Source organism: Grampus griseus (assembly GCF_964374135.1).
Source record: "Grampus griseus genome assembly, chromosome: 8".
Classification (NCBI taxonomy): domain Eukaryota; kingdom Metazoa; phylum Chordata; class Mammalia; order Artiodactyla; family Delphinidae; genus Grampus; species Grampus griseus.
Window position 1 is genome coordinate 95754101 of NC_139002.1, and position 27676 is coordinate 95781776.

The 27676-nt window shown below is 49.8% G+C and overlaps 1 protein-coding gene across 1 annotated transcript in view; it reads right to left on the reverse strand.

The window, feature by feature from the left end:
- Positions 1-8621: 8621 nt before the first annotated feature.
- Positions 8622-27676, reverse strand: part of SYT13 (synaptotagmin 13) — a gene marked incomplete at both ends in the record, with an annotated part of 38801 nt that continues 19746 nt past the window's right edge. Inside the window, 5 exons of the mRNA XM_082660387.1 lie at positions 8622-8926; positions 10974-11103; positions 15344-15645; positions 17113-17247; positions 19871-20096. Of these exons, the coding sequence (XP_082516513.1) occupies positions 8622-8926; positions 10974-11103; positions 15344-15645; positions 17113-17247; positions 19871-20096 (1098 nt within the window). The remainder of the gene's footprint in view (positions 8927-10973; positions 11104-15343; positions 15646-17112; positions 17248-19870; positions 20097-27676) is intronic.

The window sequence follows — 27676 nt, forward strand, 5'->3', positions numbered from 1 at the left end:
TCACAAAAAGACAAGGGCCAGGCTGCCCTCGGGGCACCCTCAGTCTTCACTTTAGTCTCTCCGGAAAAGCCAGCAGTCTGATTCCCGTCTTTTTCAGCCCCGTCTCTCTCCTTCTCTCCACCCCCCACGCTGCTGAACCGTTTCATTTCAATCACAAAGGAAAAACACAGTGGGGGTGGGGGGAATACCTAGGAGTCTATTATCACATACATATTAATATGTTAATACTTTCTTTCTTAAAAAAAACAACTCTTCATGTTATTACTTTGCAGACTACGCTTTATAGTACCTGTGTGACGGGACCTAGAACACTGGATACAAATAGAGCTATGTTGGTTTATCATAATATGTACGCAGAAACTTTCCTTTTGTCATATTATCCTTGTAATGTAAGAAGATTGTTAATAAAAGCATTTAAATTTACCCACGGAGGTCGAATCTCTGCCTTCTTGCCTCTCTCCCAGCCTGTGCTCAGGGCGATTCAGAATGAGTCCCATGCTTGGGTGTCAGGTGAGATACCTACTGCCTGCCAGGTGGGAAGGAACTGGAAGAGGTCTTCCAAGTCCCTTCCTGCTGTTCTCACTTTTCCCCCATTCAAGTCCACTTCCACCAGGTAACTTACGTGCCTCACCCACCCATCAGGCCAAAAAGAGGTGTCACCAAAACCATTTAAAATAAATCTCTCTGCCCTCACACACATTTAGCCCACAAAAATCTCAGATTTTATTGCAGGTAAACAGTGTTCTAATTCCCCCTCCAACTACCTCGCCTGATTCTCCACTGGCAGACTCAGTCCCCAGGGAGGGGTCCTTCCCCAGTAGTTTGCTAATGGCACTGGTCTGGGGGTGGGTGATAAGTGATGTTTTGTTGTTGTTGTTTTAATTTTTTTAAAAATTTTAAATTAATTTATTTTTGGCTGCATTGGGTCTTTGTTGGTGCGCGCGGGCTTCTCATTGCGGTGGCTTCTCTTGTTGCAGAGCACGGGCTCTAGACGCGCAGGCTTCAGTAGTTGTGGCTCGTGGGCTCTAGAGTGCAGGCTCAGTAGTTGTGGCTCACGGGCTTAGTTGCTCCACGGCATGCGGGATCTTCCCAGACCAGGGCCGAACCCATGTCCCCTGCATTGGCAGGAGGATTCTTAACCGCTGCGCCACCAGGGAAGTCCCGATAAGTGATGTTTTCCCCAAATTGTTTTAGAAAGAAGATGGGCATACATTCAAGAAAAATATAGAAAAGTGGTTGTATTGTTTCCTCCCGGATGCTGAACCCTCCTCCTCTCAGCCCCTTCTCACCCCAGCCCAGCTTCCTGTCAGGGGCCTTCCCTCTCCCTTTTTCTGAACCTCCGCCTTCTCAGTTCCCGCCATCTTCCTCCCAGCCTGTGTCCCTTCCAGCCCCTAGGTCACCCAGAGGCTTCCTGTTGTGAAGGCCTTTCCACAGTCTCCATAGAATGTTGGGGTTCTCTTCTTTTCCCAGGGGAGGGGGAGTGGGAAGGAAGGAGCAGAGGGGCACAGCTGTCCATGTCTAACCAGCTCCGGTGAACCAGGGTCAGCCCCGCCCCACTGCTGGCCATCGGATTTGACCCACATTTGCAGCTGGGAAGCAAGGAAAAGAAAGATATTCCATCTGCACTTGGCTGTGAGCTCGGTCTCCCCAAAGTGGGGCTTGGAGTATGTGGCAAGTGGGGAGGTCTAGTCCACTCCCTCCCCTCCCTCTTCTCCCCAGCTGCCCCAGCTTCCCTCTCCAAGCTTCAAAAGACAAGTTCACCCCAGAAAGAAGACTCAGGAGGCTGGCCTGAAGACCCAAAGGTCTGCTATGTGACCATTTCTACAGTGATCTTGTGAGAACACAGATCTAGTCGTGGTATCCTCTCTGCTTAGAAACCTCTGTTTCCCATTGCTCTTAGAGTTCAATCCAAAGTCCTGAGTGTGGCCCATCAGCTCTGCATTGTCCAGCCCCTACCTACCTCCTGGGCTCCTGTGCCCTCCTCTGCCCATGCCCCCTGGCCTCCTCTCTGTTCCTCAAGCTCACTGGGCTCTTTCCCACCACAGGACCTCCCAGTACCCTGTGCCCCCTGCCTGGGATGGTTTCCCCAGGACAGTAGCTCTTCTCATCTTTTAAGTGTCAGCTGAAACACTTCCTTCCGAGGGGGTCTTTCCTGACCATGTCCTCTAAATAGCTACCCTCAAGGCACTATTCACTGTTCCTCCTGAGATTTCCATTCATAACACTTATCTCACTTTGGAACTGTGTAATTATCGTGTGTGTGTGTGTGTGTGTGTGTGTGTGTGTGTGTGTGTGTGTGTGTGTGTGTGTGTGTGTGTGTGTGTGTGTGTGTGTGTTCTATGTCTGGTCTTCCTCCTCTGTATTGTAATGCCCATAAGGGAAAAGTAGAGACTTTTTAATACCACTGTGTGCAGTTCCTGCCACATAGTGCACCTAATCAGTGTTTATCGAAGGGATGAATGAATGAATGTAAATTTCATTTGCCCGATAAAAGTGCAATCTCAGCAATGTTGTATTGGTCACAGTAGAAATCCCAGATTCTTCCACTTTGCCCGTCTCTGTCTCAGTTTCCTCATTTGACTAGGATGCCCCAGCACTTACACCCGGCTACACCTGGCCTTGACCCAGCCCCTTCTCTACAAAGTGGAGGCGGCCCCTGAGGTGCTTACTTGAGTTCTCCTCCACTCCAACCTGCTCCTGTTCTTTGGATAATGTTCCACCCCACCCAGGCAGGTATTCCGAGTTCCCCCAGGGAAGAGAACTTTTCCAGCTTCTTCCAGAGTGGCAATTCTGAGTCCACGGTTCCAGGTAGCACTGTGAAACTACTGCCTACGCATCTGTTATGTTTCCGATAAAAACCCTTGGCCACTGGCTCTAAGTCAGAACCTGAACTTTAGGGTTAGAGTGGTACCAGATTCAAGTCCCCCCTCTGCCTCTTACAAGCTGTGAGACCTTGGACAAGTCATTTATCTGAGTCTGCATCTTCAGGGCTCAGTACAGAGCAGAGGCTTAACAACATGGTGACCAGCGTCATTATCATCGTTACTGTTACCTCTAACATCAGGTTGAAGTAGATGCTAGGAAGTTTAGGGTTCCCTTCTTTCACCCTGAATCCCAGGGTCTACCCTGGATGAGGGGTTGCCTGTGACTTTTAATACAGAGCTACCAATACCTATGCCACAGCTGACTTGGAGACCTCTGCCTGACTCACCTTTTCCTTCTCAGCCTGGAGAGAGAGCCTCAGGGCACCTTCTTCTGGTCAACAGCTCAACTCCCTGGCTCTCGAGGGAAAGGGGACTGCAAAGAGGGTTGGTTTGTTTGTTTTTGGCTGGAAGAACAGATTTCTCCTCATCTGTCCCTGGTTTGAATCCTGAGTTTCTGAAACAGGATTTCTGCCATCACCCACTTGCCCTGAGCCACCAAGAATGAGTGCTGGGAAATTGGGATGGGAAACCGGGCTCCAGCAGAGTCTGCCTTGAGAAGAGACCTCACCTGGCCGAGGACAAGCCACCAGTAGACTGGTTTCTATGGTAACATCTGGCTTCCGGTCCTAAGACAGGCTTCCTCCCACCTCCTCCCAGGTAGGCACCTGCCCCCATCTCTGGCTTTGGGAAGCTGCCAGGGTCCCCGCCAGGGACCATCTGTGCTGGCTCACCTGCAGGAGATGAGGGAGGGGCACAGGGGGCCTTCTCCAAGGCTGGTACCAAGAAAACACCCCACCCCCTAAATCCATCCACAGCCACATCGCACGGCTCTGTCCTTGCCAGGCATCTGCCCAGGGAGGGAGACAGAACAGATGCCAGGGTTCCAAGCTCTTGAAATGTTGGGCTTCTAACCGGCTCTGAAAAAATAGAAACTCTTGGGTGGAAAATTACCACCGGCTCCATTAGCAATTAAGCAAATGAGAAGAGGCTGACTCAGAGCCTCAGGTAACATCACATACTGTCTGGAGGAGCGGGTGGCTGTCAGGACACCAAACCAGGGGCAGGGAAGGCAGGTACACATGTACGTGGGTTTAGTCCATTTTATGCATGAGATTGGAGGCCAGAGATACATGTAAAAAGTCTCAATTACCAAATCACAAAATGTTCGAACTTGAAGAGTGATCATTTTGTCCACATTTATTTTACAGATGCGGGCACAAGCCCAGAGGCAAGTGACGTGACCAGGGCCACGAAGGTGGCAGTGACAAAGCCCAGCTGGGTTGCAGGTTCTCAGCTCCTAAATGCAGTGCTCTAGATTTGAGTTATTTCATAGGCAGGAGCAGAGTTTGTTATTTAAGGCGGTTCAGGGGGAAGCCCCATATAAAATGATTCCTGAACCCTTCTTGCCTCTTCCGTTTCTCTTTTATATAAATCCAGACTCTCAAATATTAGTTTTGGGCTCCAGGAGCCATATTCGTAGTTGCCTGTGAAACATAGTCTACACAGTATTCGGCTACGTGGGATAAAACCCACTTCTATTTAATTATGGAAATTTAAATCCTGGCTGTAATTAAAAGGTAACAAATATGTATATGATATAAAATAAGGAATTACATGCACAGACTTGAAAAGCAAAGCCTTTCTTTACGGCTCATTTATCCTCTTTAAGAGCCTTTGGTTTTAATTCCATGTGACCTGGCTGATTGCCTACTGACTTGAAAATTCAGGCCCTTCCCCTGGCTTAATGCCTGAGCCCCTTCCGGAAGCCAGGGCTGCAGCAGCCACCAGGAGGGCCTAAGATGACAGGATTCTGGAAGTTCCCTTGTCCCTGCCCACCACCTGGAGCACAGGTGAACCCCAAGCCACTGCCCTGACTCTTCCAGTGATGGGAGTACCACTTCGGGGGATGTTAGAGAAGGTCTCTAGTTTCCACCTGATTTTTCTTCTCAAGAATAAAGCTAAATCCCCACGAGGCCTTGCCCAAGAATGTTCACAGCAGCATTTCCTGTAACGGAAAAAAAAAGAAAAGAAATATCTAAACATACGTCAACAGGAGAATGGGACTGTGATATATTCACGCAATGGAAAATAACACAGCAGCAAAAAAAATAAAGGAACTAGAGCTAAATAAATATGCATGGATAAAGCTCAACATTTTAATGTAGAGCAAAAATAATGTGATGCGATTTAAAATAAAAAACACGAAATATTCTGTAGTGCTCACGGTTTACATGTACAGGTAGTAAAAAGATAAAGAAAGGTTTGAGGTGAGAAACCCAAAATTCAGGACGGCGGTCTCCTGAGTGAAAGGCCGAGAGGATTTCAACTGTATTTGTCAAGTTTTATAAAACGTGGCAGGGGTTCACGAGTGTTTATCAAATGATTTTTTCTACATTTTATATGTCTAAAATATTAAGTAAAAGGGAATAAAAAACACCAGGCAGCTGACCCTGTTGGAAATTATTTATTTACCACTGCAAGATTTTTGCTCCAAAGTGTGACACCAGACACGTGACTACAACATCTCATGCGTCTTTTTGTGCTTCGGTTCATGATTACAAAACAGACACACACCTAGAATTGACAACAGGAACACGGGCAGCAAAAACAAATCCCAAGGACTAGGTCTCTCTTTTGGTGGTCCTCACCTCCATTTGACTTAAGCTGCCCAGGAGTCCTTTACATCCCAAAGGAATTGCCCCTGAAGAACTGCTCTCCCAAATTGTTCTCTCTACGTAGCTTTGTTTGGGGTGATTTGCCATTGAATCCACACCAAGAGTCACATCTCAGATTGGACAGATGTGTGCAAGGTCTTGATCAATAGGCACTCAACAAATATATACTGATTTGAGGCAAGGAGTGAGTTGCAGGTTAATGAGATTCGACTCCCAATTCACCTCTGATTCATGCACTTCTTAGAAAATGCTTCCTGGCAAAGGACAAGGTGTTCCTTTCAAAAAAAAAAAAACCCACCAGATGCATTCACACAGACTCGATTACTCTAACGTGGTAGTAAATTGCAAGTGTATCTGGTACAAGGTAAGCTGATGCAAAGATTAGTGAAGTTTTTTCATCCGGCAGTCTGATATCTCTGGGTAATTTAAAATTCACTGAGCTGGAGTTTTGGTGGAAAAGCACGGCTTTTATAATCTCGTCTATCGTTAATTACATTTACATAGTGAGCTATAAATTGTCATTAGGTGAACGGTAATACTCAATGTCATGAATTTCTAGGCCAACTGCTGAGGTGTCTGATGACTTTACCATTGAGAACTCAGCTAGGACTCTGATTTTTATGCCGTTTACATAAAAATGTGTCTTTTCCTGCCTACTCCCCTATCCAGTCTTCATTCATCAATTCATTCAACAGATATTTATTGAGGGTGCATGAGCCAGTTCTATTCTAGGCATTTGGAATATACCAGTGAACACAACAGGCAAAACCCCTGCAAAATCTGTCTCATTTCTATACAACCTTGTTAAGTGAGGTGATGGCTGACACCTAACATGTTAAGCAGTGACATTTGACTCCCATCACTAAACCTTTGAGATCCAAAGAAATGAATGCCTCATGATAGAATGACTGTGGGTGGAGTTGGTATTCTGGGATTAGGGGCCCCATTAACTCACCTCAAACATCCTTTGGTGTGACTGTAAGGCAGGTGAATGGACTTATAAGGAAGTAGAACCCGTGTCTCCTGAATTTAAGTCTAGAATCCAGACTTTTTTAGATCGGAGTAGAAGATATTACCAAGAAGAGAGTACTGGTCAGCTTACATAGGGAATGTTTTGTTCTGTTTCAGCATGCCAACCAAAAAAGGGAGACCAGAATGGTGAGGGGGTTCTCAAAAACATGTCGTAGGAAACCACTAACAAATGCCTTGTCTAAAAATACTTGGCAGACGGTGGTCAGCCTTAATGGGAGAGATTTCCAGTTACGTGAAAGAATTTCCCATTTGAGAGGGATTAGATATTTTTCTGTTTCTTCAGGGGATAGGTGGAAATTATTTCTAAATGCTTTTCTACTTCTGTCCAGAAAGGAAAAATAACGACAAAACGTTGATATGTCTCTACTCAGATTCTTAGGGAGAGACCAAGAATGATTTGACTTGTTAAAGGACTGAAGGAAAGGAATTCATTTTTAGGTCAGGGGCCTGGGTGACATCTGAAGGAGTTTAGATGTCAGTATTAAAGAGTCCAAATGTAGAATCCATGGTTCTGGAAATGCCTGGGATGATTCTGGCGCTTTCCGGGCATGGTCAGTTGCCAACATGAAGCTTAAAGATGATCTGCTGGCAGCCTCGGAGTTTGTTTCTAGCCAGGGATGCCTATAGCTCTCAAGCACAATTTCATCTATCACATCGTTCACAGAGACAGAGCTGCCACGTCACTAGTCCTATTTTATGGATGGTCAACAACAGAACCCAGGAATCCTGGTTCCCAGGCAAAGATTATAACCACTCAGCAAGGCTCATAATATGATTAATGATGTGCAAGGCTATTTGGAATAATCAGGTAGTGATTTGAAACCTAGCTGCTCATTACTTACTAATGAAAGTGATAGGTTCTAAAAACAGAGGGACAGGGGCACATTTGCAAAAGACCTCCTTTCTTTCTCTACCTCCACAGAACCAGACTAAATTATGTGCCCCAAACTGAATTTCTTCTCAAGTGGCTGGTATACTGAGAAGGGATGCGTTTGCCTCAGAGGGTCACTTCGGTGATGCTGGTGGACATGACAACCAGCACCCAATAACTAACGGGGGATCCCACCTATTCCTGGTCAGGGAAGGTCTCCCCAAGTATAATATAAATTGATTTTGAGATGAAACAATACAATTATTCAATAGAAAGCACAAAATTCAGTCCAAGAGCAGGATCTGAAAAGCACAGATGAAAACATTAAGAATTCAAATGACGACATTAAAAACGGAGGCTCCTATATTTTACACCAACAGTTAGGATGTCCAGCATCGACACTGGCAGCCCCAGGGTGTTGGGGGCCTGACGAGGACTGTGAAATCCTGCCTGGGATGTTGTAAAAGGGATCTCTCCAAGTGCGGTGCTCCAACCTTGGCATGCAAACTACTCTGTGTTTGTTAAAAATGCAGCCTCCTGGGGTGCAGCCAGGATTACGGATTCGGATTCGGAATGTCTAGAACAGGGCCTGGGAATCTGCTGGTGATTCTCCACGCACTAAGGTTTGAGAACTGCTGGGTTAGTTAGTGCCTGGGGTCGGTAGCACGATTTCATGCTGGCTAAGATTCCATCTGCCCTGACAATCTCTAATTCTTATGAGATGATCCAGGATACATCATTTCTGTCACCCTTTTTGACACACTTATTTTTAAAAAGCCACATTCCTTGCATCCATTATTCCCCAGATTAAGCATTCCCTGCATCTGGCCTGACCCCCGCTGCAAAACCTGCACACAGACCGTATACGATAAGCGTCTCTTCAATCACACAGGTAAGCAAAACGCATTCCTCCTGACCCAAATGTCCCGTCTCCGCCCTGCCCGGCCTTGCTTGTTTTTAAGAAACAGGAGTGTGATGGGAGAGGAAGAGGGTCCTGGTCTTCACACACACATCTGTCTTCTGGTGTCAGAATGCGAAGGGGGCACAAGAGGAGGTCGTGGAGGACAGTGGGGCTGGGAGCGGGCTGCGCCCGAGGAGGGTGGCGGCCTGGGCGGCTGGCTACGGGCGCAGCTGGTGCCACATGGCGATCTGCCGGCGCGGGTTCTTCAGCATCTCCTCCCAGTGGCTGCGCTCGGAGCCCGAGGCGTGCAGGCCCAGGCTGCAGCGCCCCAGCGGGCAGCTCTGCCCCTCGGCGCCCTGGCCCAGCACGTCCAGCTCCACACTGGAGGCCCGCAGCAGGTCATCCGGCAGCTCAAACATGATCATCTCGTTCCACACGGGGTTGATCTTGTGCTTGGCGCGTTTCGTCTGCTTCTTCTTCAGCTTCCGAGCCTGGTGCTTCAAGGTCACCTTGACAGAGACATCTGGGGAGAGACAGGGGGACAGAGACAGAGAGAAGGGCCGAGAGTGAGCTTCTGGGGCATGGTGGGGCCTGGGACGATATTCCCTCTTGGGGATGGAGAGACAGGCTCTCTGGCTCAAGATCTGCACTGAGGCACCCTCTCTACCACCCCTCCCCCACCTCATGGGCCATGTATTCACTCAACAGCTATTAAATGCCCACCATACGGCAGACACTGATCTAGACATGGGGATACGGCAGAAGCTCCTGCCTCAAGTGTGGAGAACAGACCATAGCACAATATATATGGCTGGTCATCAGGCGGCCCATGACTGGGTCACGCTAAGGTACAGCCAGGAAGGTTCGTCATGAGCCCTTCCGAGCGCCTTCACGTCCCACATCAAACCAGGCCCAGGATGATGGCTCAGACGTCCTGCAGCTTCATTTTTTTTTTTTTTTTTTTTTGCGGTACGCGGGCCTCTCACTGTTGTGGCCTCTCCCGTTGCGGAGCACAGGCTCCGGACGCGCAGGCTCAGCGGCCATGGCTCACGGGTCCAGCCGCTCCGCGGCCTGTGGGATCTTCCCGGACCGGGACACGAACCCGCGTCCCCTGCATCGGCAGGCGGACTCTCAACCACTGTGCCACCAGGGAAGCCCCTGCAGCTTGATTTTAAACTCAGACCAGAAACACTAAGCCATCCGTATGTCTTCATCCCCTCGGTTCTCCGTCCAGGCGTTGTTGTCTGTTCCTAGGATAGCAGGTCTCCCGCTGGTTGGTTGAGTTCTTCTCGTCTGTGCTTCTGCAAGTTTTACTTGAGGATCCCGACCTCATGCGGAGGGTGAGGGCAGCCTGCCTTGACCCCCAGGAGAGCTCTGCACCCCAGGAGACTGGCCGACAGGCCACTAGACAAGCTTTCTCGTAACATCACGAGGCTTAGGACTCAGACTGTGTTTTCATGAGTCAGGGTTTCCGAAGCCAATGTGAGCGTAATTGTTACCCTGTATTTATTGCTATAATTATCACCCCCAGGTGGTTAGTTTGTTATTTCAGCAGAGATATTTGAGAGATAAAGTGTTGAGCTGTAATTGTCCTGACAGGAGCTATAAAAATTTTAAAAAAAAAAACGGAGGAGGAGGCAAAGTATTGTCTGGAAGGGATGAGGAAATTGCAATGAATTCTGACCTTTGGCACAGGAATCTGTCAGCCAGACCAACTCTTCTGACTTCATTCGCCAAAAATCTCTTGCTCAAAGGTTCTGAATGCAGAGGCAATTCTTTATTTGTTTGCTGCTATAAATATCTATTTATTTATATCCTGCTCTGAGCACTTGGCTCCGGGTCCAGGTATCCTAGGGCTGACCAACGTTGCTTTTCTGCTCTGACAAGAGAGGCTGTTTGGTCCTTAAGACTTGGGGCCTGTGCTGGGGTATCCAGAAGGAGAAGCCAAGGCTTCCAGAGTGCTGAAGAGATGTTTATTTGGGTACATGCACAGACGCCACCTTAGCCTGTGCACCCACACGCCGTCTGCTGTCACCCACACTCAGCTGGTGTGGGGATGGCAGGCTGGCAAAGTCTGGGGAGAGAGGGGAGCCTAGGGTGGGTGTGGGGAGTAGAGTGATGGCTAGCTGAAACTGGGGAGGGAGAACCCTGGCTTCCCGACACCGGCCCGGAAGGTGGGTCCAGCCAGGTCCGGTTGATGAGCGCTGGCCTAAGTTTTCCCTACAGCCCAGACACTCCACTCCCTGGCTGCAGTCTGATTCTTGGCTTCCTATGACCCATGGGTAAGGCTGATTCTTCTTGTGATGGATCCGCAACATAGGGAGCCCCAGGTAGCTCATTCCTGGGCCCCAGTGGGTGGGATTGGCGCAGGAGTGAATGCATGTGACTTTAGAGAAGTGAGTGTGTCCTTCCAAATTGGTTTGTATGTTTGGGGTGGAGGACACAGCTGAGGCTGACTCCACAAACGCACTCATGTTCCACATCCCTGCTCACCTGTGCCCACTGCCTCCCAGGTGCCACCCCCCCTCGCAGTGGGAGGGGCCCTAGCTCCCCTCTCACACCTCACTCACCCTTCCCCAGGAGCTCCTTGGACTGACTAGCATGGAGGTTCTTGGCCTTAATCAGCACCAGTAGGAGGCGGTTGGCAGCCGGGAGGTAGCTGATGGAGAGAAGGACCTCTCCCGTTCCTGCAGACGGCTCCTGAAACAGAAGAGGGGATGCAGGAGGTGAGTCTCATTTAGGGATGCCTTCTGACTCCCTCACCATCGCTGAGGCTGGGATCACACTAGCCTTGTATCCAACGGGCATCCTGGAAAGAATTTACCCATCAGCACTGCTTTCTCCACCCTCGCAGAAGGGAGGAAGGTACAGAGTTCTGTGTAGCGTGTGTTTCAATACAAGTTTTTTTCATTTGCCACAAAACGTGATTTTCCAAACAGTTTATATTCAAATCCAACATATAAAACAGATCAAAGAGATGCCATTCAGGATGTGGCAGGGCCAGAGGGCCTGGACCCCCTCTCACCTCCAGCACCCCCGCCCCCGGCTCCTGGGGCGTCTGTATAGAGCCCTAGCGTTCTAGGGAACAGAGTTTGAGAACCACTGCATTGACTGATCAGGTCCCTGGGGCAGCGGGCTGCTGTAAGACATTACTCTGCTTGAAAAAATAATCCCTTCCAGGCCCTGCAGGCCTGAGAGAGTCAATAATGCGATGTACTAATGCTGAATAGGGCCTGGCTTGGTCAACAGCATGGCCAACCGTGTCAACAAAAGGCCGGGCCTGTGAGGGGAGGTACCACACCAGAGACACTGGCAGTAACTGATTTGCAGGAGGTGCTGATGCCTCCGGCAAGCGTCCAGCATGTCCATCCCCCACCGGCAGCTTTACAGAGTGTCTCCACTGAAATTCCTACAAGAGTTTGCTTGGAATTTCAACAAATCCATTGAGGGACGAGAACGAGTGAAAGAGACACCACAGGAGGCAGGTCACAGCCCAAGGGGAGTGCTAAGCGTATAGACTCTAGAATTGTTTGTCTGGTCTCAGTTCCAATCTTACCTTTTACTAGCTGTGTGACCTTAGGCAAGTTATTTCTCTTTCCAAAACTTCCATTTCCTCATCTGTAAAATGGGAACAATAATATCTCCACCCAATGGGGTTGTGAAAATTAAATGAGTAATGATTTAACGGCTTAGAACAGTGCCTGGCACACACGACAGTATCTGTCCCCTTGCTTTGACGATCACCATTAGTTATCAAGAAAGGACAATGACTACTTCTTGAGTTGATTAAGTGGGAACATTGTTTCTGGGTGAATGGGAGCCAGTCTGTGCTTAGGGAGTGAAGCTGGATGGAGTAGCTGGCCAGCCCTCTGCCGGGGTCACACCTTTCATCCAGGAAACATGTCTTCAATAGGACCGGAATGATTCAACTAGCCCTAAGTGGCTAGTCATGTGATGGAATGATTCTGGGAGATGCCAGGAATTTGGTAATGGCATTAAGGGTAGCAGCTAACATGACACACTCTGTGCTGGGTGCAATTACGGTATCTATCCCCCAAGCCTTCATCTCCGCAAAGCCATCCCCAGCACCTAGCACACAGCTGACGCACAATACATATTTGTGAGAAGGAAGGGTGAGACATCCCATTTAATCTTGACAACAAGAGTAAGAGGGATACTGACCTCGTTCCCATTTTAAGCATAAGACCCTGATGCTCAGAGAGGGCCCTTCACTGCCTGAGGTCATGTAGCCAGTAAGTAGCAAAACTGAGCCTTGAATGGGGGTCTGGTTCAATAGCAAAGCCCCAGTCCTAAACCCGTGGTCCTCCAGCATCCTCGGCGGACAGACCTCTCATTTCACAGTAAAGGAACTGAGTTCAGGCATGTGTACTGAGGGGTGGCAGCTGAGCTGGGATGGGCACCAGCCTCCTGATTCAAGATCACTTATTGGAGGTCCACAGTTGTTGGCCTGGGCTGTGGCCACAGGGTGACCAAGTGAGAGCAGCCTGGGCCCATCAGCCCGTGAAGGGCTCATCACCTCTGTGTAGGGAGCCGCGAGCCCCAGATGAGCCCAGCTGGCTGTGCCGCAGCTGGAGAATTTGAACAGCATCTGCCCCCTCGGCTCTGCTGTTTAAAGTACCTGCTGACAAAAATAACCCGCTTTCTTTCTCCATCTTTTCTCTGTTTTTTCCCGCACCCACCACCCCTGCGTCTTTCTCTTGGGTTCTCAATGAATCATTCCAGCCGCCCTTGGAGTGGGTCACTCTGTGGTCCCTGGTGACGCACATGCCACTTTTGGCTGAGTGTCTTCCGGTGAGAACTGGGGCACCACCGGCACCTCCTTTAACCCATTCTGACCGAGAGAAGAAAACCACGTGGGCTCCAGCAACTGATGGCTCCGCCCACTTTGTTCAAATCGGCCCGCACCCTCCAGCTAGTGGGGGCAAGGGGCTCCCTAGCCTGGCCTTGGGGCTCTCATACACCGAGAGCCCCATCTCAGACTTCTGACTCCACGCCGCCCTCTGAGATTGTTCACATTTGCGGCAAGCAGGCCAGCGGTCCAAGTGGATGTGCGAGTATATTTGCGGAACAGTGACGGCTACGATGAGTGTAACGATCATTAGGATGGATGAGCCGTGAGGGCAGGTCTTTTGTCTTCATCACTGCTGTGTCCCCAGCTCCCAGCACTGTACCTGGCACATGGTGGGAACCGGGCAAAGTATTTGTGGAATGAATGAATCACTTTTGTTCTTCTAGGGGAAAGGATGGAAACAGGTTAGGTGCCTGGGATTTCTGCCCAGATAGGCTGCATTTCTACGATTGGGAAGCAGCACCAGACTCTCCAAAGCCCTGGGGTGGAGCCCCTCCATCTCCTGAGGAAGTTGGTTTACCAGCTGAACAAACCAAAGTGTCGGGTTCCTCTTCCCCGGGGGGCCCAGGCTGTGCTTCCACACAAGTCCCAAATCACACACTAATTAGAGCGTGTGCTCGGGAACAGCCGGGGTCCAGCTGACAGTGGCTGTCAGTGTTTATCAATTTGCTGAGGCTGGGAAATAGAGGAAGATAAGGCGAAGAAGATATCATAGCAAGAAGTGGAGCAGGTGGGGCGTGAAAGCGTACTCTCCCCTCCCTCGGGGCTCATCAGGAAAGGCGCCGCTGACTGCTGTCTCGGGCATTGTCGGGCACTTACATCCCACAGCGGCAGGAGGACGACCCGGGATTTCCAACCAGACTGACCTGGCCTCAAGGCCGAGCTTGCCAGGTCCCAGGTGGGTGACCCCACGCGGGGCACTGAGCTACTCTAAGCCTCAGTTCTCTTGCCTGTAAATGCCATAGTCCTGGTGTCACTTCCGCCTGGTTGATTAGGGACAGAACTTTGGCAAAGTTCGAAGCATAGCAACGGATAGATGGCAAAAGCTCAAAAATTAGTGTCTTTGTTAGTATTTTTATTACTCCAGCGTGGGAGTCAGCAAACTTTTGCTGACCAGATAGTAACTATCGTAGGCTTTGTAGGCTATACAGTCTCCAGATAAGGCACTGACCAGCTGGTTGAGAGACTGGTCATCCAGAAGGTTCCCTCTAGGCACCATCATGGCAGAGCCTTGGACCTGGGGCCCTAAATAGCCACACACTGTCCTGCAGCCCTGACCTTCCTCGACACCCCCCCCCCCGCCACTGTCCTGGCCTGTGGGGAATGATGGTTTGCTCTCCAAGGAACCTCTCTCTGAACAGCGAGGCATCTCAGCAGACGCTTGTTTCCCACTCATGGCTTCTGCAGCAGCAGAGGGGTGGGGAGAACTGTCCCAGGCTACAACCAACACCCCCTAGGCCTGGTCAGTCCTTCAAAGCCCAGCACAAGCACCACTGCACACCAGGCCTTTTAGAACTCCCCGTCTGAGCGCTTCAGTTAGGCCCCTCTTAGATGCCTTATGTCAGACGTCATCATCATCATAGCCATCATCACCGTCATCGTCATCTGTTCCAACTTCTCCCTCAGGCCTGTACTTTCTACGAGTAGAGGGGCTCTGCCCGGCGCTCCTCTCCCCTGCACTGCCTGGCTCACATTAGGTGCAGGGGGAGTATGAATGGTTGTAAATGGGGATAATACTGTTAGCACCAGAGCCAATTCACTCACAATGCGATGTTTTCCATGATGGCGAGGCCAGGGGTGGGTGTGTGCATGGCAAGCTAGAAGCAAAACTAGACACCAGGAATCCCCAGTCCTGAGCTATCAGTCTGCTCCAGCCCCCCACCCCCCTCCAGCCCCCCAGCCCCCCACCCTATTCAAGACTCCACCTTACTTTGATAACCCGCCTCCCTCTCCAGACCCCCGCCCCTAGCCTGGGAAGTTCTCCGAAGTTTGTTCCATGAGCACTGGCCCAGTCCTGCATCCCATGTGCCACTAACAGGTTTTACCTCTCCCGGGGAGAGGCAACCCTACCTTAACTGAAGTCTTCAGCTCGCCCCACTGGGCGGACCCCAGAGGCACCGACACCCCATCCAGGCCCAGGCGCAGCTCCCCGGCCACACTGTGACGAGAGAAGCGGTCGCAGGTCCTCAGGGTCAGTGTCAGGGTCGCTGTGGGGAGCTCTCCCTCTGCCAGGGGGAGCACGAGGCCTTCCTCCCACGTGGTGTGCAGCTGCCGCTTCTTCAGGGCCGTCTGGGCCTCCACGGAGCCCATCGTGTTGGCCACGCTGCCCTGGATATAGCAGTCACAGCCTCCGTCATGGTCACTGGTCACAGCTGCAGCCGGGGAGAAAGCAGCCAGATGTAGGGCTTATGAGGACCAGGGGAAGGGAGAAGCAGGGCCCTGCTGTGAGCTGCAGAATCCGCCTTAGTCGTCATGACCTCGGGCGTCTGAAAGACCCCGCCGGGGCTGACGACACTGGCTTCGTGGAATCGCCTTTCAGTAAGACATTTAGAAATGGGAGATCTTCCTCATGACTCTGAGATTTCCCCAAGGCGCCAGGGCCCACAAACTGCTGATGATTTTCATTCGTCTTGCTGCTGATTCCATAATTCGTTTGCTCTCTACATTAAATACTTACCACACAACTACCTGTGATATAAATCGCTTGGCCGCTACCTCATGACTGCTGTCTTGCATCTGAACTTTGGGATTTTTAAGGCTTCCCCGTGTGGAAATTTGCACCTGTGGAGCTTTTATGACTGGTTCCTCAGTGATAATTTGAGAAGTGGTAGCCGGCGTTACCCAGGCGGAGAAGATGAAGAACTGAGGCCATGTGTCCTAATAGAAAGAGCCCTGCACTGAGCTTCAGGGGAACTGGGCTTAGTCCTGGCCCTGGCACCAGTTAGCTGGAGTGACCTTAGACAAGTCACCTGACGTTGCTAGACTTCAGTTTCCGAACTGTAAAATGGGACTACTGTGCAGCCCAAATGTAAGAAAGTATATGAAACACTAAAAAAAATCTTAAAAGAAGTAAAAACGAAAAACACACCCTCAAAAAAATAAAATTAAGTACAAAAGTCCAATTCATCCTGTCCCCAGCTTCCAGCTTCCAGGGGCCCCAGAGTAGTGCATTTTTAGCCCCGATTCCTTTGCAAAGTCTTAGCTTTGTTTGCTGATGGTAAAGTGAATTGTCAGGGTAGGGAGACCAGGGACATCCTGACCCTGTAGGAAAGACTACCTGCTTCTAGGACTACAAAAGCTTTGCTGACCATTCAGAATACCCTCTGTGTCTAGCACAGGCCCTGTCCAATGTCAAAGGCATCTATGGCAGAGACGACTAGCTGTTCACCAAAACCCATTCCCTTCTTTTAACTGGGCACCTGCTAGGCCACATTTCCCAACGTCCTTTGCAGTCAGTGGTCATGTGACCAAGTTCCAGCCAATGGGAAGTGAGCAGGCGTGATGCATACCTTACGTAGGATACAGCTTTTAAGGAACAGTTGTGCGCTCTCCCTGTTCTCCCCATCCTTCCACCTGCTAGATACAGATGACAAGGAGGCCTCAGTGGAAGGAGCCCAGTCCCTGAATCACTATTTGGAGGAAAGATGTCCACCAACCAGGAATCTCCACTTTGGACTGGTATATGAGAGAGAGGAAAAACCCCTGTGTGTCTGAGCATCACACACATCAGGGTCTTGTTTGTTACAGAGTGAAAATCTAGTACCCAGTGCTACCTCCAGACACAGATGCTCTGGGGAGACAAGCACACAGAAGGCCGTGAAAGTCAGCTAAGAACATACCTTCCAGGTGAGTCACAAATAGTTCCGCCTTTTGCCTGTCGTAGTCCAGACAGTAGTGAAGTTTGGGAGCTTGGTTCCATCTGGCAGCCTTCTCTGGGTTCCAAGTCTCCATGACACAGACATCCTCCACCACACCTGTTAAGAAGGTAAAGCCATTACTCCCACCCACGCTGGGGTCCTGTTTTCCAGATCATGCCTTTTCCATCTCTGCCACAAATCCAAACCCAAAGCTTCCTAACCAGGTGCAAAATCATGGTGGCTGCACCAGGGGACCACCTGTGGTCCCGGGCATTACCATTCAAGGGACCATCACAGCCCAGTGGGCAAGACATGGGCTTTGGCGTCAGACATGAGCTGTTACATAATAGTTATGTGACCCTGGACAAGTTACTTGACTTCTTTGAACCTCAGTTTCCTCATCTTTACAATGGGAATGATAGCGGTTCCCTCTTCCTGGAGTTCCTGTGAGCATTAAATGAAATAAAGTGAGAAAAGTACTTAGCCCAGGGCCTGGCCCCTGGTGAGCTTTCAGCAGGGGAAACTGTCACAGACTGTGTGGTCCTGATCATCCTGTTTCAAGCAAATCATTCCCCAGCCCATCTCCAGCTCCATCTCTCTCACAGAGTCCAATCCCTGCTCCCCAGGAGTTCATGGCTGGAAATAAATGTCAGAGAATTAGTCAGGCAGGAGTAGATACTGGAGGGCAAGGCTGGAGATAGTGGATTTGACTTTAGAGCATGCTCAGTAAATACTTGCTGAATGAATGAATTTAATTCAGAAGTTCTGAAAACTACAAATATTGCTCACTCTGCCCCTCACTTGGACAGGAGCCAAACATCTAAGATTCTCATTAGTCAAGCATAATGAGAATGAAAGGATCCAGCAGCTGAGGAGACTCCACTTGTAGCAAACTGGAATTTAATTTTTTTTTTTTTGATTTTCAGGACTAATTTAAAGGGCAGAAATATAAAAGAGTATTTAATTTCCAAAATGGTTCATTATTGGGTTCCTGCAAGTAGTGAAGACTCTCCCTGGTGTGTCTAAGCAAGGAATGGGTTGACCAGGATGTGAGCGCAATGTGTAAAGCCAAACGAACACCCACCCAGGCCCCGGGTGGCTTCCAAGGGCAGCACATGGACAGTGTCAGAGGGGGCTTGCCTGGCACCCAGAGCTCTCGGGTCTCAGACTGCTTCAGCCTTCAAAATCAAAACCAAACCGAGACCAAACCAAACCCAGCACCCCTGGGAAATGCAGAACAGCTTCAGCTTCAAAAACCAGGACCCCGTATACGTATAACTGATTCACTGTGCTGTACAGCAGGAAGTAACACAACATTGTAAATCAACTATACTTCAATAAAAATTAAAAAAAAAAAAGAATCGGGACCCTGAGCTCTAAAAGGGGCTGATGAGAATCATTGATGGTGGGAGTAGACTGAGTTGCACACATCATGGGGACAGTGTCTAATCGGGCGTCCTCTCCCTCTGCACACCCTGCCTCTGGTCAGCATTTGATGAACCAAACAGCTCTTAGATTTCAGTGGAATCAGAACTTGGTTGTTGCCTTCTGTGGTGGGGAAAGGAATGAGGAACCAGAAAGAGAAAACAAATGGATGTGTTGTGAATTCTTCAAAGTTTCAGACTCTGAAGTACTCTGCTGCTGTCCTTGGTGGAGAGTGGCCAAGCCTGGCTTCATCCCAGCCTCGAGAAGTCTGGGGCTCCCAAGGAGCCCTCCTGTGATTCTGCTTCTGATTCTGATTACCACTCCCAAGGGTCCTCATGCGAATTGTTCCCCACCCTCCAAGCTTAAGCTCTCAAGGCCTCAATGGGTTTATTTTAATTTAAAATGTGAGCTGGCAAACCTGGAGGCTAAAAGCCAACCAGGATTCGTTCCTGCCACCAGCACTACCTGTATTTGTTCTTGAAGAAATGCCAGCATAAGCACTGTGGTTCTGGGCTGGGTTGGTGGGGGGGGCACCTGTTCACTGGCCAGCGTGGTGCTGGCCCCAGGCCAGAAGATGCCTTAGCCAGTTACGCTGCTTCTGTTTGCACCATCTCCCTCTCCAACGACACAAACCATGTAACGATCCATTCTCCTGGCTGGATTTTTTGTCTCCTTATGAAAGTCTGCATGCTCCCTTGGGTTAGGCGCTGTCTCTGCCTTCATATCTGCCCCAGTGTCCAGCATGGCGCTGTACACAGAAAGGTGTGACATTCTTGATGTTGATGGTGATGAGAAGGAGAATAGAAACAATACTAATGATGATGTTTTGATTACATCCTTGGGCCAGGCTCTGAGTTAAACACTTTCTATGCATTATTATGTTTACACTTTACAACAACCCTACTGGGCAGGTGACAGTATGATCCCATTTTATATACGAGGAAATTGAGGCCCCCAAAAGATTAGCAACGTGACCAGGGTCACACAATGGGTATATAAAAGGGGAGAGATTAAACCCATGACTCTGAAGCCCGTAGTTTGACCGCAGCTCTTTATCCCCTCTCTATAGTGGTGCCCATGTCTAGAAAGGGACTCTCCATTTCCCAGTGGAAAGTTGGAGGCCTTGGGGAGATGCAATGTGGGAACATGCAGGGAATAAAGGGCTAAAGGGCTGTAACTCCAAGGTGCTGTGCCCACTGCTTGCCCAGTGTCCAATGCCACGGACACTGGGGCTGGCCATGCCCACCATCTACAGAGATGCTTTCACCCCTCGCTGAGTACTGCCCATGGAAGAGTGAGGGGCAGAGACCCCTACCATTCTGAGGAAGGACGAACAGCTCCTCTGTGACCTGCCTCTTGAGGCGGCTGTCATTCGGGGCCTGGGAGCTGGCAGGTGCAGCGGGCTCTGCTGTGGTCTTCAGCGTGTAGTCAGCGTAGTTGATGACCTCGGGGGCCGTCACAGCCGGCCTGGGGCCGTAGATATCTGGGAACTTGAGGAGGGCTCGGGGCTGAACGGGCTCTGTGGACTTTTTGACATTGAACTGCACACACAAATCACTCTGATTAGTCCAGGAGAGGATCTCCTGCCTGTTCCCACCCCCAGAAATGACAGTAGATGACCTGAGCTTTCAGGGGAGGCAGAGGGAGGGCTGTGGCTCCTTTCTGCTCTGAGGATCATGACTTGGGAAGGCAAAATGTCACCTCCAAGCACAGCAGAACCCCCAACATCATGAATCACGCTGGGGCCTGCTGAGATGTCAGCCCTGTTCGTCCATCCCCCCTGCATCCATCCCCCATGCACCCTACAGCTGTGCCCCAGGCCTATCACGGTGGCCTTCCCTCCACTGCTCTCATCTGTGCCACCTGCCTCTTTGTTTTCCCTCCTCCTAGTTTTTCTCTCTTATTCCTCCTCCCCCTCCGCTTCTCCACCCAATGCCTCAGAAATGTCTGTGGCCCCACAGACATTTGCAAGACATCCAAACTCCTTGCAGTGACCGATAAGTGCTTGCCCAGCCTGGCCCTGCTCATCTTTCTGACATTGCCCCCAAACCCCTTTCCAGCCACTGAGCAACCTGCTTCTCAAACAGGCTGAACTCTTTCTGGGTTTGGCTTCTGGCCCCCAACTCCTCCCCGCAAACCACTCACCCCCACCTCCACCAGCTTTAAATTAAGTCCCTCCTCCAAGCCTGTCCCTCCTTATCACCACATCCAGCTTTGCTTTACAGCATCTCTCTCACCCTGTATTGTTTTCACCATAGCCTGACCTGTTTGTGGTCAGTCTCTCCCACTAGTATGTGAGCTCCACAAGCACAGGGATTATGTCTTGTCTTGTTCCTGCAGTGTCGGCTCACGGGGAGCACACAATACATACTTGTGGCTAGGGCTGCCATGTTCAGCTGTGTGCTCTGTGCACTGCACAAAGATGTCTGGATGCGGAGCAAGTGGGGGCTGAAATGCAATTTGTGCACCCCTTGCCCAGCTATGTGCCCTGGGGTAGGGCTGAGTCCACCTGGGGGAAAGTCCATCTTTTCTTTACACGAAGACCCACCTGCTTGTCAAGTCTTAAGTGAGCAAGGCTGCCTCATACAGGAGTGGAATCTCCTATCTTTGCCTCCACTGGGGACTGAGATTTCTCCTGCTTGAGGGATTCAAAGTTATTTAACAGGCAGCAATACCGAGGACCCGTCCAGTCCCCAGGAAATTGAGGGTGGACGACCGGATCTAGAGCTTGAGTTGCTGGCGCACTGGGTGGGCAGCCCACAAAACGGCCCTCAGCTTGAGTCAGGTAACAACCCACAGCAGAGCCCCCAAGGAGCTGCCTGCCCTCCATGCTGTCCTGCTGTCCTGCCCCCCCGGCTCTGCCGCTGTTGGAGGGGCTGGCCAGGCGTCAAGGCTGCTCTACCCAGTGGCAGGAGTGACTGAGAGGCTGGGAGGAGTGTGCAGTCCTGGAGGGGGCGGTGGTTGCACTGTTTCAAAGTTCAGGTTTAGTGTGTTTGCGCTCTGTAGATTTCACTGCCCCAGGACAACTCCTGGACATTCTTCCCTGGTTGAGACTCTGTCCCCAACCGTTCCTGAAGGAGGCTGGAACTTGATGACGGGAGCATTCCTAACTATCCTCATTGACTGGACAATGGACGGAGAGTCCATGAGAAGGTGCGAAAGGGGTGAGAAGCACGAGCCAGCCTCTCCTGAGCACCCACTTCCTGCGGGCACCCTGAGGGCTGCAGCCCCTGCATTGCCTCATGTATCCTTCAGAACTCCCTAAGGGGCTTAGGGACGATAAAACCCTTCATTCCCCGCTTGGAAACACTGCCCAGTAGGCTATAATGCAGCCCAAGCTAGGACACCTCTATCCTGATCTCTGCTGAGCGCATCTGGCACGCATGAGCTCGAAAAGCACTTCCGACTTCAAAGGACCAAGGTTGCCCTGGACCAGACAGTGCGGGCAGTGACAAGATCAAGCCTAGACCAGCCTGGCCCCAAAGCCCACTGCCCCAGGGGCCCCCAACCTTTCTTCTGCCTTCAAGCCTTTGCCAGGCAGCACCCACCCTTCAGAGACGCTTGTCATTATTACACATTTCGACTAGGCACCCTGGGAGGAGCTGTATGATTTGTAAAGTCAGGCCCCCCTTTGCACCTCCACCACATTGAGAATGTCACTGGGCATCCAGGGGCCTGGCTTCTAGTACTGACCCAACCGTCTGAGCTTGAGGAACTTTTGGCAGGTCATTTCACCTCTGAGTTATCGCTCAAGAGGCAACGTGATTTCAAGGCTTGTTTCACTCCCACAAGCCAAGCTACAAAGAGGTGGGAGACTCTGTTCTTTATTTGCCGGTACAGGTGAGTTGGGGAGACAATCACAAACAAGAGAGTAAATAAGAGTATATTCGGGGCTTCCCTGGTGGCGCAGTGGTTGAGAGTCCGCCTGCCGATGCAGGGGACGCGGGTTCGTGCCCCGGTCCGGGAAGATCCCACATGCCGCGGAGCGGCTGGGCCCGTGAGCCACGGCCACTGAGCCTGTGCGTCTGGAGCCTGTGCTCCGCAACGGCAGAGGCCACAACAGTGAGAGGCCCGCGTACCGCAAAAAAAAAAAAAAAAAAAAAAAGAGTATATTTGACAGTTTGGGACTGCCGTACAGAAGCAGGTGGCAGACAGCCTGTGTAAATAACAGGTGGGAGAGAGCAGAGGACACCTGCAGGGGGCAGGCAGAGGAGTCCTGGAGGTCAGGGAGGAGCCAGGGCGTGAGCTAGACCTTGAAGGACAGGGGGTCTGGAAGGCAGAGGGAGGGCTGGGGAGGAAGGCTGGACCCCGGGAGGAGACACACAGAGCAATGGCCGATGTCCCCATGTCTTTTTGTCCTCCACAAAGTGTTGCCTGCCTCTAACATTTCATCCGAGTTATGCTAATTATACTATTTCACAATAAAACGGAGAATGGAGGAAGTTCAAGGTCATACCACTGATGCGCAGTCTATAACCAAGCCTCCAGAGAGTTTTCACTTCCAATTTGTGTCATTTCCACTGCCTTGCAGCTGTTTTTCAAAAAAATAAGTCCTTATTTGTTTTGGATGCTGGATTCTAAGTGGCAACTGCAGCATCACGGGGTTCGGGCTGCTAAGACTCCCCCCTGTGCGGCAGCTTCCCACAGCTTCCCGCAGGCCACTGGACCACATCCTCTTCTCAGAGTCACCCTGTTCTGTCACTTCTGCGGCCAGAACGGAGGCTCTTGGGCTGGTCTAGGGAACACTTTTACATTTACACTCGGTTTCATCTCAGTTCAATCATTTTAGAAAAGGGCTATGTTGATTAATTCCCAGTTAGATCATATTTGGCTGACTTTGCATTTTTAATGGGGAAATAATCACTGGGCTCAGTTTTGAGTGAGGTCCAGTCTGTGTCACCTCAAGTCTCTGCAGAGCCTGAGTTCGAATTCCTCCCTACACAGTGGGTCTCACTTTGTGTGCCCCTGAGAACCTCAGGAGCCTGTAACGGGTTAGGCTTTTCTTGGGTGTCCGTCAATATCAATTCCCTGCTCCCTCTACTTCCGTCCAGGTCACCAGGTTTTCTGGGTCCCACCCCAGCTCCGGGGCAAGGGTGGGGAGGGGGGTTCTCTTTGGTCTGATTCCAATCGTTCTTGGCATCATCTTGGGAACTGTTTCTGCCCTGGGGAAGCCACCCCAGACAGAATGAAAGGACTTGCTTTGCACGGCACCAGAAGAGATTCTCTCCCCTGCTGAATACGAGGTATGTGGCCCTGCCTCACGACAGCAAGGTGAGCCGGTCTTAGAACAGAGCCGACAAGGTGGACCACAGAGTAGAGAGACAGAAGGAAGCTATGTCTTTGATGACAGTGTCATTAAACCACCGACTCAACTGAGCCTGAAAGCTGTCCTACCTTTGTACTTCTGGTTACATGAATAATGTTGTTCTTATTGTTGAAGCCCGTTTGGATTGGGGTCTTTGTGAATTGCAGCCCAAAGCATCCTGAACTGATGCAATGCATTTTTTATTGAGCATCACAGGAGATCATGACCTTGGTGTAGAGAAACTCTACCTAGGCTCAAACATCTCCCTGAGACCCTCTGCATCCAGCCAAACGCATCCTCTTTTACTGTTTATCCTCGTCCTGCCTTGGTAAGATCCTCTATGGCAATGGCTGCCTTTAGTGGAGAATGATTTATAGCCCTTGACCAGGCGAGAAGCAGAGTCTGCTGACCACTACATGAACCTCTCCAAGTAGTGAAAGCAGCAGCTGATTACCTATCTTGTTCCCTTGTACAATCTTCTTTGTTATGTTTCAAAACCCTGGTTCCACCCCATCTTTCAAATGCATCTATGTTTCCACTTAAATAGCTTAAACTTCAAAGCCCGAGAAGCAGAAAAGAGGTTTGGGACTTGAGGGAGGGAGCCTGGGAAGGGATTATGGTTGGAGCGGATGAGTGCCTGGGAGGAAGGAGGTGCTCAGCAGGGCAAAGCCCATGGGAGGACCTGAGTTCAAGCCTTACACTGCCAGTGTAGGAGCGGCAAGATTTCAAAGTGGGATTCTCTTTCTAAATGCCCTTTGAACCCAGAAAAGACGGTCTGGAAATAGAGATGCAGGATGAATCAGGGAAGGTTTCCAGTGGAGGCGAGTGTTCAACGATTAGGGAATGCCCAGCTGTGCTTGGCATGGCAGGTACAGAGATGCGAGAGACACCCTCACTGGAGCATCAGCCCCTTCTGATTCGTATCCTTGGCTCCTCCCTCCTCACCTGTCTCCGGGGCCATGAGCCACTTGCTTCTCCCCACGTGGCCAGCTCTGCGTGGACACCGACCAGCTTCACATAGGCACAGCCCCAAAGTGTCCTATGTCACACCCGTGCCACACTCCTCTTGCACCTGCCCTGGACTTCTTAGTGGCTGCTGAGGTGTGAGACACCCAGGGGCACTCTGGGTCCACTCAAGGGCAACCCGGATGTGTCAGGAGTTAAAACTCCGTGGGGGAAATTCGACCACTGGGGGCTCCTCCCTCTTCCTCGCTATTCCTCCCAAACAGTTCAGTGACATTTCAGAAGATGACACCTCGAGATCCAGCAGTCGCCCTGGACACCAGCTGGTGGCCGGCTCAGTAACGCTCCCTGTGTGCGCCCCCCTGCCTCCTCTCCTCCCTCCTGCATCCCTGGATGTCACTTTCTGTTGAAGAAAAGCCCGGAGGCCTCTGGCAGGCTCAGCTTTCCTGTCATCCAGGCTAAGACAGATGGCATGGGTGGGGAGGGACAAACCTTCATTTAATGAACAAGTATTTATTGATGCCCTACGACAGGCCAGATCCTACGCTAAGTGTTAGGAACATCGAAGTGAATGAGACAGATGCTGTCCTTTTTTTATGGGGCTTATGTTGATAAAAAGGAAATTAATTATGTAGTTAATGATCTGTAAACAAATGTTTAACCTTACTAGAGATGGTAGGTGACCCCTTTTGTGACATGATTAATTTTTTCACCTAAAGGCTGTTTATTAATTTGGGTTTTCACTCTGGGGCATCCACATTAAAGCATCACAGCAACCAGAAGTTACGGGTGGGGGAAACAGTCCCAACTGGAAATGGAAACGGATGGCTTTGCCCTTTATACTTGAACTTTAAAGAAAGAGATGGCAGAGTAAGAGAGAGATGAATATAGAGTTTTCAGACGATACCAAACATGGGCCATTGTGGCTGGGGTCTGAGGCTCAGCACAGCAAAGTCCCCTTCAGAGGGGAGCTGGGTCAGAGGACAGGGACCCGACAGCCTCTGTCACTCTGGGCTCTGATACTGGCAATTATGCATACTAACATGTGTACAAGAGTTTGAAATACAGCCTTGTGGTCAGAGTTCATGCTCTAAAACAAGACAGCTTGGTTGGAGTCCAGGCTCTGCCAGCTACTCGCTGTGTGATCTTGGGTCTGATTAATTAACCTCTCTGTGCCCCCGGTTTCTTCATCTATAAAAGGGAGTGTTCATAATAGTACCTATCTCCTGAGGTTGGATTGAGGAGTAGAAAAGACAACTGGGTGTAAGCTCTTAGCACAGAGGCTGGCATGGCAAGCCCTTGGCCAATGTTGGAAATACTTATTTGACCCTGGAGTCTATGTAAAGTTTTTGATTTATGCATTGGGACCAGTATCTATATTCTTTTTCATATTGTTTAGCACAAAAGAATATATATATTCGTTTTCATATTCTTCCCATTATGGTTTATTATAGGATATTGAATATAGTTCCCTGTGCTATACAGTAGAAACGTGTTGTTTATCTATTTTATATATAGTAGTTTGTATCTGCTAATTCCCAACTCCCAATTTATCTCTCCCCCAACCCCCTTTCCCCTTTGGTAACCATAAATTTGTTTTCTATGTCTGTGAGTCTGTTTCTGTTTTGTAAAAAGTTCATTTGTATCATATTTTAGATTCCACATATACGTGATATCATATGGTACTTGTCTTTCTCTGTCTGACTTCACTTAGTATGATAATCTCTAGGTCCATCCATGTTGCTGCAAATGGCATTACTTCATTCTTTTTTATGGCTGAGTAGTATCCCATTGTATAAATGCACCACATCTTCTTTATCCATTCATCTGTTGATGGACATTTAGGTTGCTTCCATGTCTTAGCCATGGTAAATAACAACCGGTAGTTTCTTAAAAGTTAAACATATATCTACCCTATGACCCAACAATTCCACTCCTAGGTATTTTTCCAAAGAAGATGAAAATATATGTTGACAGAAAGACTTATACGTGAATACCGATAGTAACTTTAGTCATACTAGCCCAAAACAGAAAGCAGCCCAAGTGCCCATCAACAGGAGAACGGGCAGGTACGTCGTGGCGTATTCTTACAATGGTATAGACTCCTTAACAGTAAAGGAAGGAATTGTGAATATACTCAACAACAGGGTAAGTTGCAAAAACATGGTCAAAAAAAGAAGGCATAATACATAAGCATCTATACTGTGTGATTCCATTTATATCAGAGTTTCTCAACTCAGGGGACATTTGCGATGTCTGGAGACATTCTTGGTTGTCACGGCTAGAGGTGGAGGCTGCTATCGGGTAGAGGCCAGAATGCTGCTAGCCATCATCCTACAATGCACAGGACCGCCCCCCACAACAAAGAATCATCTCACCCCAATGTAAATAGCGCCAGGACTGAGAAACACTGATGGAGATGAAGTTCTAGGACAGGTGAAACTAATGAATGGTGATAGAAATCAGAACCGTGGTTCTGATTGCTACTGGGGAGAACTGAGTGGTAAGAGGCATGGTAGAAGTGTGGGTTAGCGCCTAGAGGACAGATTTGTCAAAACTGATCAAACTAGTGACTTGGGATGTGTGCATTTCACTATATGACAACAGTACCTCAATAAAATTTAGATAGACACACACACACACACACACACACATGCCTCTTGCCCACCTGCTGAATTAGGCTTTCTGGAGTGGGCATAAGAATCTGAATGTTGAGTGAGTGTCCCAAGTGATTCCTACACATGGCCAGCCCAGAACCTGTCTGTGGACCTGTAGTTAGGATCCACTTGTCTCTGGGTCAGTGTTTCTCAAACTTTCCTTCCAAAGCAGCACCAGAGGCAGACGAAGGTAACA